Raw genomic sequence first — 13,197 nt, 5'->3', positions numbered from 1 at the left:
GCCAAGAGGGGGAGCAGAAGGCCGGCAGAGCAAGCTACCTGTCCCACCTGCCGGAGGAAAGGCAAGGAGGAGGGCCTCCGCTTCCCACCTCTCACCTTCAGGGCACTTGCAGACGAAAGGCCTCTCCTCCCCACAGCTGGCGTCGCTCAGGAGTCCGGTTGCCGAGTCAAACCACACACAGTCCTTCAGCCCTCCGTTTCCCAGGTCCTCCCGCAAGTGCCTGTTCCGTGAAGGAGAGCAAAAGGGTCACAAGGGTCGGCACCCCTCGACAGAGGGAGCACAAGCTGGCCAGATGTGGCAGTAGCTTGCCAGGACCTGATGGATCCCTCTCATCAGGCAGTCTGAGATCAAGGATTCTGGTCTAGCTGCAGGACGCTCGCTTTGGAGAAAGAAATTACCCCAAGCCCACTTACTGGGCCACCTGCTTGGTGAGGGGCTCCAGGGCTGTCCAGCGAAAGACCGACTCCTCCTCCTGATCGTTCAAGCCTGTCCAGAAAGTGCCTTGGAAGTGTGAACGCAGCCAGTCCTGGATGGAAGGAAAAGGGATCCACGGTCTCCAGATCCTCCGGGAGCAGAAGCTTTCCCCTTCCCCCGTCCCCTGCCCAGAATCCCCCGGCCCAAAGGTCTCCCTGGTGGGAACCTGACGTGCCAGTAGCTACTCCTCTCTGACTGGCTCCCGTGGGAGGAGAAGGGGAAACTCTTCCCAAAGCGCCAGAGGGCGAAGGGCCGTGCTTCCGCAGGGAGAGGGACAGGGTCCCTGCTTGCCAGCCACCTGCAGAAGCCCCTCAGAAGACCTCGGAGTGTTTGGCACAGGAAGGATGCTTAGAACGTACCATCTCCTGAAGTGAGGTCAGGTACAGCAGCTCCGTCTTTCTGAACCTTCGGCAGGCCTCCTGGGCCTCTGGCCAGGCAGCAGCAGAGGACGAGTTCCAGAAGTAGCAACTGCCATTCCAGTAGCTCCAGCCGGGCTCTGCTGGACAGGAACTCCGCGGTGCTGAGCCAGAGAGGAGAGATGCCATGCCAAAGGGGCAGGAGTAAAGAAAACACCCACAGTGCCGAGGATGCCCGCCAAGCCCGTCTTTTGGCCCACGGCTCTGGCCGATGGGTCCTCACCCTCCTCCTCCTCCTCCTCACCAAAGGAGGTGCAGCCAATCCAAGTTCCCGCCCTGGCATGCTGACGGGGAGCTGGGCTGTGATGCAGGCATGGTCACTGCGGGACCTCTCCGCCTGGGCTGTAGGGCGGCCCTGACTGCCTCGACCTCACCACAGCCCAGCCGGCCACTTACCCCAGAGCCCCTCGCACACCCAGGGCCTGAGGTGGGAGCAGGCAGAGGCGGCCACATCTGGGTCTCCCCCAGGAAGAATCTCCAAACAGCCTCCGGTCACAAGGGGCACTCCAGGCAACCTAATGGGGGAAGCGAGCGGGGTTGCGCCTGGCTTGGAGATCCAACAGAACGACAGGCGCCATTTCCGGGGGGGGGGGGGGGCGGGGATTGGAGCTGACAGGAAGTGGTAGGTCCTGGGGGGGAGGGGAGGAGCGTGAGGGCCTCCACGAGCCCAGGGAAGAGATCTGGAGTGAGAAGCAGAGCACAAGGGAGAAGCCCCAAAGGCACTCACCACGGTGGAGAGAGGCTATCCGCACGGCCCCCTTCCCATCTCCAAACTCCGTCTCCGTCTGCATCACTCAGCCCTGTCCAGCTGCCCCTCCGCACCATGGCTGCCACCCAGGCCTGTGAGGGAAAAGGGACCCCCTCACTCCGGGGAAAGAAGGCCGGCCTTGCCGAGGAAGGGCTCTGTGCTCTCCCCCCCTCCCCGGAAGGCTTGCAGCTCAGGCTGCCACGAAGGGGAGGAAAAGCCAGCCCGAGCTTGGCGCTCAAGGATCAAGAGAGCCTTTATGCCTTCCCTGCTTTCAAGTATCTTTGTGTATTTACACTGTATATTCCTAACACTGTTTACTGGGGAGGCTTTGCCTTGCCTGGCCATCGCCTTCCTCCCCCCATTAAAGGGACACCCCGAAGTCCTGACCTTCTCCTTGGCACTGTTCAGAACCAGCAGGCCCACATTTTCGCCATAGGCCTGACAGGCAGCCTTGGCCTCTTGCCAGCTCTTGCTGCCTTGCTCCTCCACGTAATAGCAATGTCCGCCCCAGAACCACCAGCCGGGACCCCTCGGACATCTGGAATGTACCAGACCTAAGAGAAACATGAACTGGGTGAATAATTTACCTGTACGTTGCCTGAACAGTTATTTAGACCCGAGACATAAGGGATGGGTGTGTTTGTGAACTTTCAACGAATGCAACCCCAAAACAAAACCACACGCTTTACCGTGAAGACAGGAAGGGCTGAAGCGATGCACACAGCGCAGGCTGCCATCGCACCGGCCAGTCAGAGGGTTCCAGGCCTGCGTGCTCAGGCAAGGAGAGCAGCGCCCCTGGCAGCGCTTTCCACAGAAGCCCGGAGAGCAAGCTGCAAGCAGAGGAAGGATCGGAAAGGCAGTCTCTGCCCTTCCAAAGAAGAAAGGCCCGGGTTTCTTCCAAAGAGCCACCCTGGTTACCACAACCTGCTACTGGCTCTGAAGAACTATGATCCAGGGAGAAGCTGCTAATTTCCCACCAGGATGCTGCTCCCGAGCAGAGGCCTGCATTGTTCAGGAGTCCCGAAAGCCCCGGACAATCCCAAAATGTCGAAGGAGAGAAGCCCCTCGCCCTGCCTTCCGAGGCAAAGAGGAACTGACCTGCCTTCACAGAGAGGAGAGCCCCTGAGCCAGGGCTGTCGACCAGCACCGTCCCGGCCAGCGTGTAATGAGCTCCTTTCAGGCTCAGGAGACCCGTACACCGTTCCTTCTGCAGGTAGCAAGCGTCTTCGGCTTCCTGCAACGACGCATGCCTCTGCACAGGAGCAGCATCCTGGTGGGAAATGAGCAGCTTCTCCCTGAATGAGGGCAGCCGGGCATCTGCAGGGGAAGAGGGTGGACGCGGTGAAAGCACTCCTCCTCTGCAACTTGAAGAAAGGTCAGAATGCCGAGCTTTGGCCGCGGCCTCTGCGCAACAGGCTGAGCCTTATCACTGGCAGAGTGGCCCAAAGCCTAGGCACATCTCCCAGTCTCCTCCCCACCCACCCCTCTTTTTACATCAACAACAACTGGGTGAGAAACAGCAGTGAGTGAGAGGCTCAAAACTAAAGGAAGGAGGAGAGGATGTGGAAGAAAGCCGCCAGAGGCTCTCCTGCCTCTTGGCCTTGCTAATCGTCAGCCAACCGTTTCCTGCCTTGGCTGAGGGCTCCCACTGGGGCATCGGGCTGATCACCGCAGTAAGCCAGAGGCTGGGCTCCGTGGCTTCGCTGAGTCTGCATTCAGCTCAGGTTTTCCTGAAAATCTTTTTCTGAAGAGACTCAGATAAAATCGGGACAGGTGCTGTCCTTGCCAAATCCCAGAGGAAGCATGTCACTTCTTGGTGATTGTAGAGCAAAGTATTTGTGGGTGAAAACTTGTGTCCGTCTCCCTTCTTCCTTCCCCAGGTTTCTCCTCCTTCCGGTTTGTGTTACCTTCATCTCGCTGGCAAGCCCAAAGCGAGCCTCCTGGCTGCTGGGAGCCTCCTCTCCCATCTGCAGAGGGGCCAGCTGGGATCTGAGGGGGCAGAGAGAGGGGAGGGCCAGACCGACGAGGCAGCTCAGCTTCTAAAGGTATCCAAGCCATCCTTGCAAAAACTCTCTAGCTGGAGCAACTGCATTATCGCAATTCCCAGGGCCGCTTATGGTGGGGAGACGCCACCGTGCGTGAAGAAGGGCCACCACGCCCCTCACCTTGCTCAGGGGTGGAACCTTCCTCACTGTGCTGCCCAGGTACCTCTTGCACACGGCCTGGGCTTCAGCCCGACTACTGTAGCGCTCGTAAGACCAGCAGCTTCCTCGCTCAAATACCCAAACCTCAGGCGGGAGGCACTTCAGTGAGGCAACGAGGGCTGTGAGAAGAGGGTTCACCTTGACGGACAAGAAACGGGGCTGCACCGTCACCCCAGAGGGGAGCCAGGGCAAGAATCTGAGGCGGACAGGTCCTTTCTGTCTGGAAGACCCACCCTTGACACCCCAAGCTCAGGGCCAGGGTCCCTCGCCCGTTTGCCTGGCCTTGAGGGAGAGGCTCTCGCTGCAAGGACGGCCCGTCTTGGCCAGAGCCAGGCTCTCGAGCCTGAGCTGTGGGAGAGCCGAAGCTAGAGCCAGAGGGGGCCCTGGGCTGGACGGGCCAATTCAAGAGGAAGCCCTCCCAGTTCACCTACCGGGAGCCTCTCGGTAATAGAGGAAGCCCTCGCAGAGGCCTGTCAGCGGGTTGCAGCTTAAGCTGGGCTCGCATCGAGGGCACATTGACTGGCAGTCCTGCCCAGAGTAGCCGGGGGAGCATCTTGCTCTGACGTGCACAGCTGCTGCTGCTCCAGGATCCTCCAGGCTGACAAAGCGTCTCCCCACCATAAGGTGGTGGCCTGCCGCGGTGCTGACCACAACCTCGCAGCCCTCGCCCAATGCACTGCACTGCTGCTGGGCGGCCCGCAGCGAACGAAAGCTCAGATCTGCAGCCTTGGCACCCACAAAGGATTTTCCAGGGAAGGTCATGTATAAATCTGGAGATCAAAGAAGCCAGGTGAAAGGCAAGCCCCCCTCATCTGCAGCTGGAAGGATCCCAGGCGACAGTCCCTGCGGGCGAGCCAGCATCAGCCCTCCTGCCCTTCTCACCGGCCCTCTCCTCCCCCCTCCCCAGCTTTTCCTTTGGTCAAGAGACAAAGTCAGCCGGTGCTTCAGCTGGCTTGCTTAGTAAATGAAAACAGTAAATCTTAAGAAAGGGAGGGGGATTCAGACAATGCAGCAGCTGATCAGACGGCTGAGGTTTTGTTTAGGCCACCTTTAGAGCATTGCTGGAGTGGGCCTCCTATCCCATGTAGCTCCGTCTCCTTCCTGGCCATGTTTAGGCCCCCCTGTCCTCTTCCTCCTTTTTTCTCTACTCCCTAACAACATCAGCCACAAAACACCACCATCCGCAGCTTTCATCTTGCCACAAGGGGCTCCTGGGATCCTCTAAGTATCATTTCTGTGGAAAAGTTGCTCGCCAGACAGTAGAACTGTGTGACGAGGGGCAAGGCGTTGCACTCTTTTCCACCAGCTCTTACCGCTTCGGCGCGGAGCCTGGCATATCCAACGGTGAGGCCTGTGGCATGGCTCGGCCTTCAGGAAGCCAGAGGCCAGAGCAAGCATGCAGACTGCCTTGCTGGAAGGCTGCAGAGAGTACATAAAGCTGCGTGAAAAAGAGAAAGAGGAGAAGATGTGAAAAAAAATCTCAGTTAAGCTCCACAACATGTTCGGCCCAGTCAGAGAAGATCCCCACATGCTGGGTGTGGGCAGAGTTAGCCTTGGCCATTTTGCGGGTGGAGCAGATCAACAGAGAGCAGAGAGCTTCTCAGAGGGGAGCCTCGGGGGTGGGGAGGCATCTTACCGCCGCAAGGCTTGGTTGAACTGGGACCCATCCAGCCAGCTCCACAGATCTCTGCCCGTGCTGTGCAAACCCGTCCAGAGGCTCCTTGGGACCTGTCCCTGCAGCCACATCTGCAAGGCACACACAGGGCACGGCGCCATTCCGCCTGGTGGGATTCCCAGCCATCCGGAGGCCAAACCCACAGAACTGCCCGTTGCTCCTCGCCACCCACCCAAATCTCTGGCCACAAGTCTGCAGCAGAGCGGGCCCCAGAGGAGGCAGGGCCCTTGTCTCCTGGCTGGGCTTGGAGCTTCCCAGAAAGATGCGGAGCAGGTGGGCCCTTCGCCTTATTGCTCCAGGCGGCCCTGCCAGCCACTCCCAGGTCCAGAGCTCAACCGCTCACCAGATCCTGTGGGCTGTTCAGTGAGAGCAGGCTCCCCCCGTGGAATCGCTGGCAGAACCTCTGCGCCTGGCTCCACTCCAGGGCCACATCCAGCACGAAGAAGAGGCATTTGTCCTTCCAAGCTCTCCAGCCCCTAGAACGGGGGCAGTGCACATCTGGGGAGAAAAGAGCAGGGGGGGGCGCTGTGAACGCAAGTGGCTTCCTCCAGCCTCAGAGGGAAGGGCAGGATAAGTGGCCTCCCAAACAAGGAGCCCCGATCCCGGCAGCGCTTGAGTTGGGGTGGGGGGCAAGAGACGTATCCGATTCATCCCGTCCCTCTCTCTAAACCAGGGGACGTTTCAGAGCCTCGCCCGAGGCAGGGAAAGGACAGAGGAGGTCGCGAGCGACGCTGAACTGCCGATGGGAAAAAGGGAGCGCGTACCCTGATCCAGGAGGAAGTACAAGGCCCGAGCAGTGCATTTCCCCAGATACAGGGTGGCGTTGGCGGCCTCTTGAAACACGCAGAGCCCCGAGTGCAGACTCTGCAGGCGCATGTCTGGCAAGAGGCGGAAGCTGCTCTGGGGGTCAGCAGAGCAGTCCCAGCTGCTCAGCACCGAGGACCCGCCTGAGGTAACCTGCACAGAGTGGACCACGAGTGGCTCGCGTGACCTTGAGCTGGTTTGCGTTTGGCTCCTCATAAAGCAAGGGTTGCTTTTCTGAGGGACCCCCACACCACTACAGTCTTCAGGCTCCCCCGGGGTCTCCAGGGACAAAGAGACAAAATACCAGCTAAGAATGCAAAGAAGCCGTGACTGACCAGAAGACAGGCAGGAGGGTCTGCAACGTTGCGGAGTCGACCGTTCAGCTGCAATCCCCAGAGCGCCCGCCCGGCACACGGGCCAGGCAGGGGCTGGATGTGGAGGATGGGCCGCTCTGGGTCTGTGCAGAGAACCCAAGCCGCCTTCTCTCTGAGCCGGAGGAGGCCGAGCCACACAAAGGGAGGAGCTGGGGGAGAAGCAAGAAAGACACTCTGGCTCACCGTTCATTTCCAAAGCACCAGAGTGAACTTCACCCTTGTCCTCTGGGGGCTCTGGGGTCAAGAAGAGGAAGAGCTGGAGCATTTTTGAGTAAGGAAGAGATTCCTGCTGCCTTCACTACCCTGGGGGCTCATCCCCAGACCAAGGGACCCTGCCGGACAGTGGGCCGGACTAGGCTTCGGGCAGCGGCTTGAGGCAAAGGCAGAAGAGGAGGAAGGAAGCTGATAGCAGAAGTTGGGAAGGGATCCCCGTTTCTCCTGGGGAGAGAGGCAGCAATTCAGCCACCAGCAAAGGGAGGTGAACAAATAGGCCGCCTGGGGGGTGCAAACATGGAGCATCCACAGTCCGGCAGCTGCATCGCCCCCAACTCAACCCGTCTCGATGTCCCAACAAACTCCCCCGTCAGGGCAGCCATAGTTGGTGTCCATCCAACCCTTCAGAATTGCCCCCCCCCCTGGCACTTTACCTGGCTCCTCACTGGGAGGGCTGATCTGCACGCTTGGAGGCTTCTTCGCAACCAGCTGGCTCCAGCTCACCACGTTCCCAGGGAACTTCCACCTGTTTCTCAAGGCTGCCATCTGCTTCACCGGGAACTCAGAAAGGGCCCGGTCCCACAGATTCACCTCACTCAGATCGCCCACGTAGAAGCTGGTCCCTGCAAGGTGAGCCTGGTTAGCAAGATCCCCGGGGGCCTTATGCAATACACGCACACGTACAAATACATCAGTAACTATAGCCAGGATGCTGCTCTCGCTTAGATACAGGCCTTACAGAGAAAAAGAAGAGGGGGGAAGGGCCATTAGCCCTGGCACCAGTGCAGACCTGCCACAGACACCACGGAGGAAATCATCCCCAAGAGACTCAGCCAGGACTCACCCCCGTGGCCCCCTTCCAGCTGCCCTAGGCTCAGCCTTCCTCCCAGGGAAAGCCCTTTCCACAGGAAGCCGCTGCTCTCAGACAGGTCTGGCTGCCGGCTCTCCCCATCCACAAAGACTTGGCAGGGAGCGACGCCGGGAGTGTTGGAGACGGAGACAGCCAGGTGATGCCAGGATCCATCCAAGAGGAGGACTCGGCTGCTGCTGAACAGCAGGGCCCTGCAAGAAGAATCAGAGCAGGACAGGGGAGAAGGCTCGGCTCCCAGGCAAGGCTGTACGGCCAATGGGTAGAGAGGGATGTCGGAGGAAGGGGCTATGGATTTCTAATGGCCCCAGGGAGGGAGGGCCAATGGTGCGCCCCCTGCCCGCCTCACCCCTTGGCGTAGAATTCCAGTCCAGAAGGGGAGAGAAGAAAGAGCGCAAACTCTGCCTGCTGCCGCCACTTCAAGGAGTAGCTGACGGCACACATCCGGGGAGAGTCCAGGAAGGAGCTTCGGATCCACAGGCCAAGGGTGAAGTTGCCCAGGTAGCAGTGGACGGCGTCCTCCAGCTGCAGGCTGCTCCCGTAAGGGAAGCGCAAGTCAGAGGAGAGCGGATACTCTGGAAGAAGATGCCAAGGGGTGAGGGCACCTCACGGGTGCAACAGAGGCTCCGTGCCCCTTCAAAACACTCAGGAGAGCCCCGACCAGGCAACTCTGAATTCTGCCTTTCCCTCGGATCTGGAGACAGCCATCTTTGACCAGAGTCGCGGGGGACCTCTGGCCTCCTTAGTTCCAGTGCACTCCTACAAGACTGGCGCTCCCAGAAGGGCTCCCTCCACCAGAGAAGCAGCAGCCCATGCTCAGACCCTTCTCCAACTGAGTGGGGGTCAGGATGGACCGGCCAGGCCAGTCCCGTCCCCCTCCCACTGAGGCAGCTGTGCCTGCTTGAGGCTGGCTGGACCAACCTACCCAGGGAAGCGTTGACTACGGTGGCTCCGCTTATCTGCAAGGAGCTGATGTTCGCAAGGAAGGCCTCTTGGCTGCCCGACAGTCGGAAGTGCTCCTGGTGGTTGAAGAAGCAGGCGAAGCCATCTGGGTAGCTGATGAAGCTCCAGGTGTTGAGGCCGGAGGGAAAAGGTGCATGAGGGTAATTCTTGTGCACCAAAAATCTGCCGTGTTCACTCAAGATGCTGCCATGGATATGAGTGGCGTTGTACTCAAAGATGATCAAGAACAGGGTGCCGTTCGGATGGAAGCAGGTCAAAGCCAGAGAGAAGGCGGCATGGCCAGACAAGGAGAAGGTGACATCAGCTGTGGCGTAAGGACCCATCCCACCTGGGAGGAGAAACCAAACGGGCTCCGGAGGGCCACAGGAATCTGCCAGCAAAGAGCAGAATGAATTAGGCCTCCGTCAAGGAAATCCAGGAAGAGCAACCAGTGGAGGGAATTTACAGCTGGGTTCTGAAATAGTATTTGGATCATCTCTTGAAGGCATGTGAGGCTCCCAGCCTGTGAAAGGATCTGACTTTTTTAGAGCTTCAGGTAAAAGTAAGATCAACAGACCAGAGGCCTAGTCTTCTGGGCTTGGCACACAAGAATATTCCTGAACCATGTTTCCCACTGTGGAAGTCACTACCGTGTTCCACAATAACAGGGGTGTCAAACTCCCGGCCTGTGGGCCAGACGCATCATGCGGAAGCCGCGTCCACCCCATTGCCAACAATGGCAAAACCATCCTGATACGTTGCACGTCACATGACATCGCGAGTTTGACATGTCTGCCATAAAGAGTAAGAGGTTATTCTACAGGCTTCCACACTTCCTTGGGTATTTAGATTGAGTACTATTAGAAAAAGGAGCCTGGGTGTGGATCTGTCTGGCAATCCCCACCTCAAGTTATTGCACTCACCGTACTGGAGTTGGCAGATGAAACCTACGTACTCGGCTGTGGGGCGCACCTGGCAAGGCCTGGCTTTCCACGTCCCATGCTGCCTGCTATCCAGGGGCCGAAGACTGAGCGCCGCGCACTGGTCCTGCCCTGTGGTTGGGGCTGATGGGAGAGGAAGGGGAATGCTTTAAACAGGAAAGTTTTAAAATCTGTGAATGGGTGGTAACACCCTCCCTCTGTACAGTAAAGCTCCCACACCATTTTCATTAAAGTAGCATAATAATGTTACAGAAATGTGCTGTAACAGGGTAATGGGGATTTTTTTGTTCTGACATTTATGATTTCATTTTCATTATAACCCAAAATGCTCTTTAAAAAAAGGAAATGTCAGGACAAGTAACAGATTTCAGCCACGTAACACAGGGGCCCAGAAAAGCACCTGAGTGCCACCGGAGGTAGGTGGGGGCCGAGGCGTCGCTCCACTTCCACAGGGCCCCCAGGCGCAGACCGATCCACAGGTGCCAGCCATCCTCAGGAAAAGCACCTGAAAGGTGGGGGGCAGAACCAGCAGGAGTGAGTCACCTGAAGAGCATTGAGCCTCTCCTCCTTTCTTCTCCATCAATCAAGCATGCTCTCAGAAGAGCAAAAGCAGAGAACCGAAGGACAGGCGACGGCTGAGACCTCCCCATTCCAACTGGGTCGCTTTCAATCAGCCTGTGCAACTTTGAAAACTGATTAAGAATCTCAGCGAAGCCCCTGGGGAATCGGCAGACCTCTTACTTGAGAGAAAAGCATTCTCCCCTTCATCGTGGATAATGGCCAAGTCCCCTCCGAGCTTCTGGCAGAAAGACTGGGCCTCTCTCCATGACCGCTGTTCCCGCAAGGATGGGAAATGGAAGGCATAGCAGTGAGAGCGGAAACGCACTTTTCTGCTGGTGCTGGAAAAGGCATCTGGACCAGAGAGAGAAAGGCCAGTTTCAAAAACGTCTGTGGAGATTCTCAAGTATCGAGAAAGTGGCTTCCTCTCAAGGGGGAGGTATCCTCCTCTGGAGAGGGCACTTGAATCCTCCACGTTCAGAGGCGCTCGACTACTAAGTAACAGTAACGATGTGGGAACTCACCAGGAAGCACCTTTTGCTTTCATGTCCTGAGGGCAACTTGTCTAGTGTGTGTAGCAGAGGTGGGCTAAGTCAGGTTTGATGGGGGGGAGTCCCAGGACGCCTTTCTCCGCATTGCCAAGGGGCGTGTGCCCCTAATTCAATTCCATTTCCCACCGTATCTTCCTCATGGTTCGGGGTTGGGAGGGAGAAAGAGCCGGTTTTTCTTGCCATACCTTTTACCGGCTTCTCACAGATAAATGAGGTGCTGGCCTCACAGTCCCAGTCTCTCCATTGTGCAGTGTAGATGCCCACAAGCTGGACGCAGTGCTCCTTCCCGGGGTGGCCCTGCAGCCAGTGGCTGGTGAAATTGAAAAACCCAAAACCAAGGCATGAGCTGGAAGACATTTCATTAGGATTGCATGAAAGAAGAACATCGACGGACGTTCCGTGACCCAGAGGCCACTTGGGAAGGTCTTCCCCAGTCAGGAGGCGACGGGAGAGGAGAGGCCGATGAGGCCACCTCTTCAGGCTTTGTGTAGATTGGCTGAATACTCCCTTCTCTCGCGACACCCACCCACCTGCCCACCTCACACCAAACTCTTTCCTCCCTCACCTGTACCAGCTCTGTGATATTGGAGTGCCATCCACCCAGGTGAGCTGAGCCTCTCGCCGTGCCAGCCCAATCCAGAAGTATGATGCGTGACCCCTGGCACCTTCGGTAAGGTTCCTCAGGAACGTCTGTGCCAAGGTAAGTTTCAAAGGCAAGGCTGAAACCACAGCAGCATTTTCTCCACTTCTACAGAAAGTGGGCAGGCTAAGGCCTTGGTGCAGCTGTGGCCTTATCTGCAACAGAGCTGTCCTCAGGATAGCAGGACCCAAGCCAAACCCCTCCCACTCCTCTTTTCATTCCCCAACACAGTGCGGATTGCAAAGACCACTTCTTACTTGCTTGCTGTAATCCTTGATAACCACTAGATCTGCCTTTTGGTCCTGACAGAAGATTCTGGCCTCCTTCCAGGAGAGAGCAGGAGCAGCCGGGATATAGAAGCAGAACTCATCTCTGTAGGGAACCCACTTTGGGGGGCACCACCCCTGTCCTGCATGGAGAAACAGTAAAGGTGCATCTTGGATCAGAAGTTTTGTTGCTAAACAGAAAAGGGCTAAACTTTAGTCTGTTGGTGTTTAGTTCCACCCAATCTTACGACGACTACTCAGTTTCAGACACATCAGGCCAAGGTTCAACCTTCCCAGGAACAGCCACCGATCACAGGCACGGTGGAGCACACAGGTGATCTGTTGTTCTAACTACAGGCCAGCTTTGTTCTTTGGTCTACCAGCAACTTGGCACCGGTTCTGCAAGCAATCTTCTAGCAGGTTCTGTGTCTCTCTCTGTCCTCATTCACACAGCCAGACTCACATGGCCTTTTAGAATCCACAGGTCAAAATCTTTAAATCCAAATAATAAAATGAGATTTGGCAGACCCAGCAGTGGAAGAAACGAGAGGGCATGAAAAGGAAATATTTCAAAATGAGGACTTGGAGAGTGGGATAACCGATCAGACCAGCACTTCTGACCAGGGTGATAGCAAGGGAGATCTCTGTTTGCATAGATAGAAGATTAGATGAATTATCCTCTCACCAGAACTTATGAAGAGCAATGCCAATGGCCCCCAGGCCACCTTCCAGTGCGATTTTGCTCCACCCATCTCAATGGGTCCTAAAATCAGAAGAAAACCATCGTTTTTCTTCGGCAGCCTCCAGGATGTGAGAACACCTTCAAATGGATACATTTCCACCATTGATCAAGCCAAGCTGGGCCCTCACTTGACAGCTGCCCAGATATTCGGTAACACAGTCCATCAACTGGAACACGCGCCAGTAAAAGGAGGACCAACGTTTGAATAGGACTGGAAACTCCCCACCCTACCCCACCGTGCAGCAGGGGACGAGGGGTCCTGCCCGGGAGCTGGGCACCTTCTGAGGGAGGGCATCTCTGGGCATCACGGGGGTCAGACTGCCAGAGCATAACCTCTCCGCTCTCTCTTGGCCAAGACCTTGCAGAGACCCTCTGGGCCACACCTGCCTCGACTGGCCCTGCTAACTCCAGGCAGGCTTCTCTGGTGAGGCCTCTGCCGCTAGGCCTCACCGGGCCTCATCCAGGAACTGGAGCGAGAACAGGGAAAGGACGGGGGCCAGTGCCATTGGGGGGGAGGGAGGAATGAGCAATCTGGAAATCCAGAGGCAGCGTCCAAAAGCCTCCCTAGCAACCTGCACCTCCCCGGCTTGGCAGGTCCAGAGATCTCCGAGGGCCAGAGCAACAGGAGACCTGCCCGCCCGAATGCTTCCTACCTGGGCTTCCACCTTCTCACCCGGCCACGAGCAAGAGCAGCAGGGCCAGACGCCTAGGGCTCTGCTCAGGCCCTGAGGTCTCCCCGAGCCTCCCCAGAGACCCTCCGTGGCCTGCCCCAAAGGGGAGG

General features: G+C 57.4%; 1 protein-coding gene across 1 annotated transcript in view; it reads right to left on the bottom strand.

The window, feature by feature from the left end:
• LOC308674774 (uncharacterized protein) overlaps positions 1 to 13,197 on the bottom strand; it is a gene marked incomplete at its 5' end in the record, with an annotated part of 45,610 nt that overhangs the window by 2,370 nt on the left and 30,043 nt on the right. The window contains 27 exons of the mRNA XM_081339509.1: positions 96 to 220; positions 414 to 526; positions 834 to 994; positions 1,287 to 1,405; positions 1,618 to 1,730; positions 2,026 to 2,192; positions 2,328 to 2,468; positions 2,737 to 2,955; positions 3,546 to 3,627; positions 3,804 to 3,961; positions 4,274 to 4,612; positions 5,156 to 5,280; positions 5,479 to 5,588; positions 5,861 to 6,015; positions 6,282 to 6,474; positions 6,657 to 6,844; positions 7,343 to 7,531; positions 7,753 to 7,970; positions 8,126 to 8,351; positions 8,702 to 9,109; positions 9,642 to 9,782; positions 10,060 to 10,164; positions 10,401 to 10,571; positions 10,954 to 11,078; positions 11,334 to 11,458; positions 11,666 to 11,817; positions 12,360 to 12,437. Of these exons, the coding sequence (XP_081195635.1) occupies positions 96 to 220; positions 414 to 526; positions 834 to 994; positions 1,287 to 1,405; positions 1,618 to 1,730; positions 2,026 to 2,192; positions 2,328 to 2,468; positions 2,737 to 2,955; positions 3,546 to 3,627; positions 3,804 to 3,961; positions 4,274 to 4,612; positions 5,156 to 5,280; positions 5,479 to 5,588; positions 5,861 to 6,015; positions 6,282 to 6,474; positions 6,657 to 6,844; positions 7,343 to 7,531; positions 7,753 to 7,970; positions 8,126 to 8,351; positions 8,702 to 9,109; positions 9,642 to 9,782; positions 10,060 to 10,164; positions 10,401 to 10,571; positions 10,954 to 11,078; positions 11,334 to 11,458; positions 11,666 to 11,817; positions 12,360 to 12,437 (4,446 nt within the window). The remainder of the gene's footprint in view (positions 1 to 95; positions 221 to 413; positions 527 to 833; positions 995 to 1,286; positions 1,406 to 1,617; positions 1,731 to 2,025; positions 2,193 to 2,327; positions 2,469 to 2,736; positions 2,956 to 3,545; positions 3,628 to 3,803; positions 3,962 to 4,273; positions 4,613 to 5,155; positions 5,281 to 5,478; positions 5,589 to 5,860; positions 6,016 to 6,281; positions 6,475 to 6,656; positions 6,845 to 7,342; positions 7,532 to 7,752; positions 7,971 to 8,125; positions 8,352 to 8,701; positions 9,110 to 9,641; positions 9,783 to 10,059; positions 10,165 to 10,400; positions 10,572 to 10,953; positions 11,079 to 11,333; positions 11,459 to 11,665; positions 11,818 to 12,359; positions 12,438 to 13,197) is intronic.

Source organism: Vipera berus, assembly GCF_964194415.1.
Source record: "Vipera berus genome assembly, chromosome: 15".
NCBI lineage: Eukaryota > Metazoa > Chordata > Lepidosauria > Squamata > Viperidae > Vipera > Vipera berus.
Note: the sequence above shows the minus strand (reverse complement) of the source record. Positions and strands in the feature narration are given on the sequence as shown.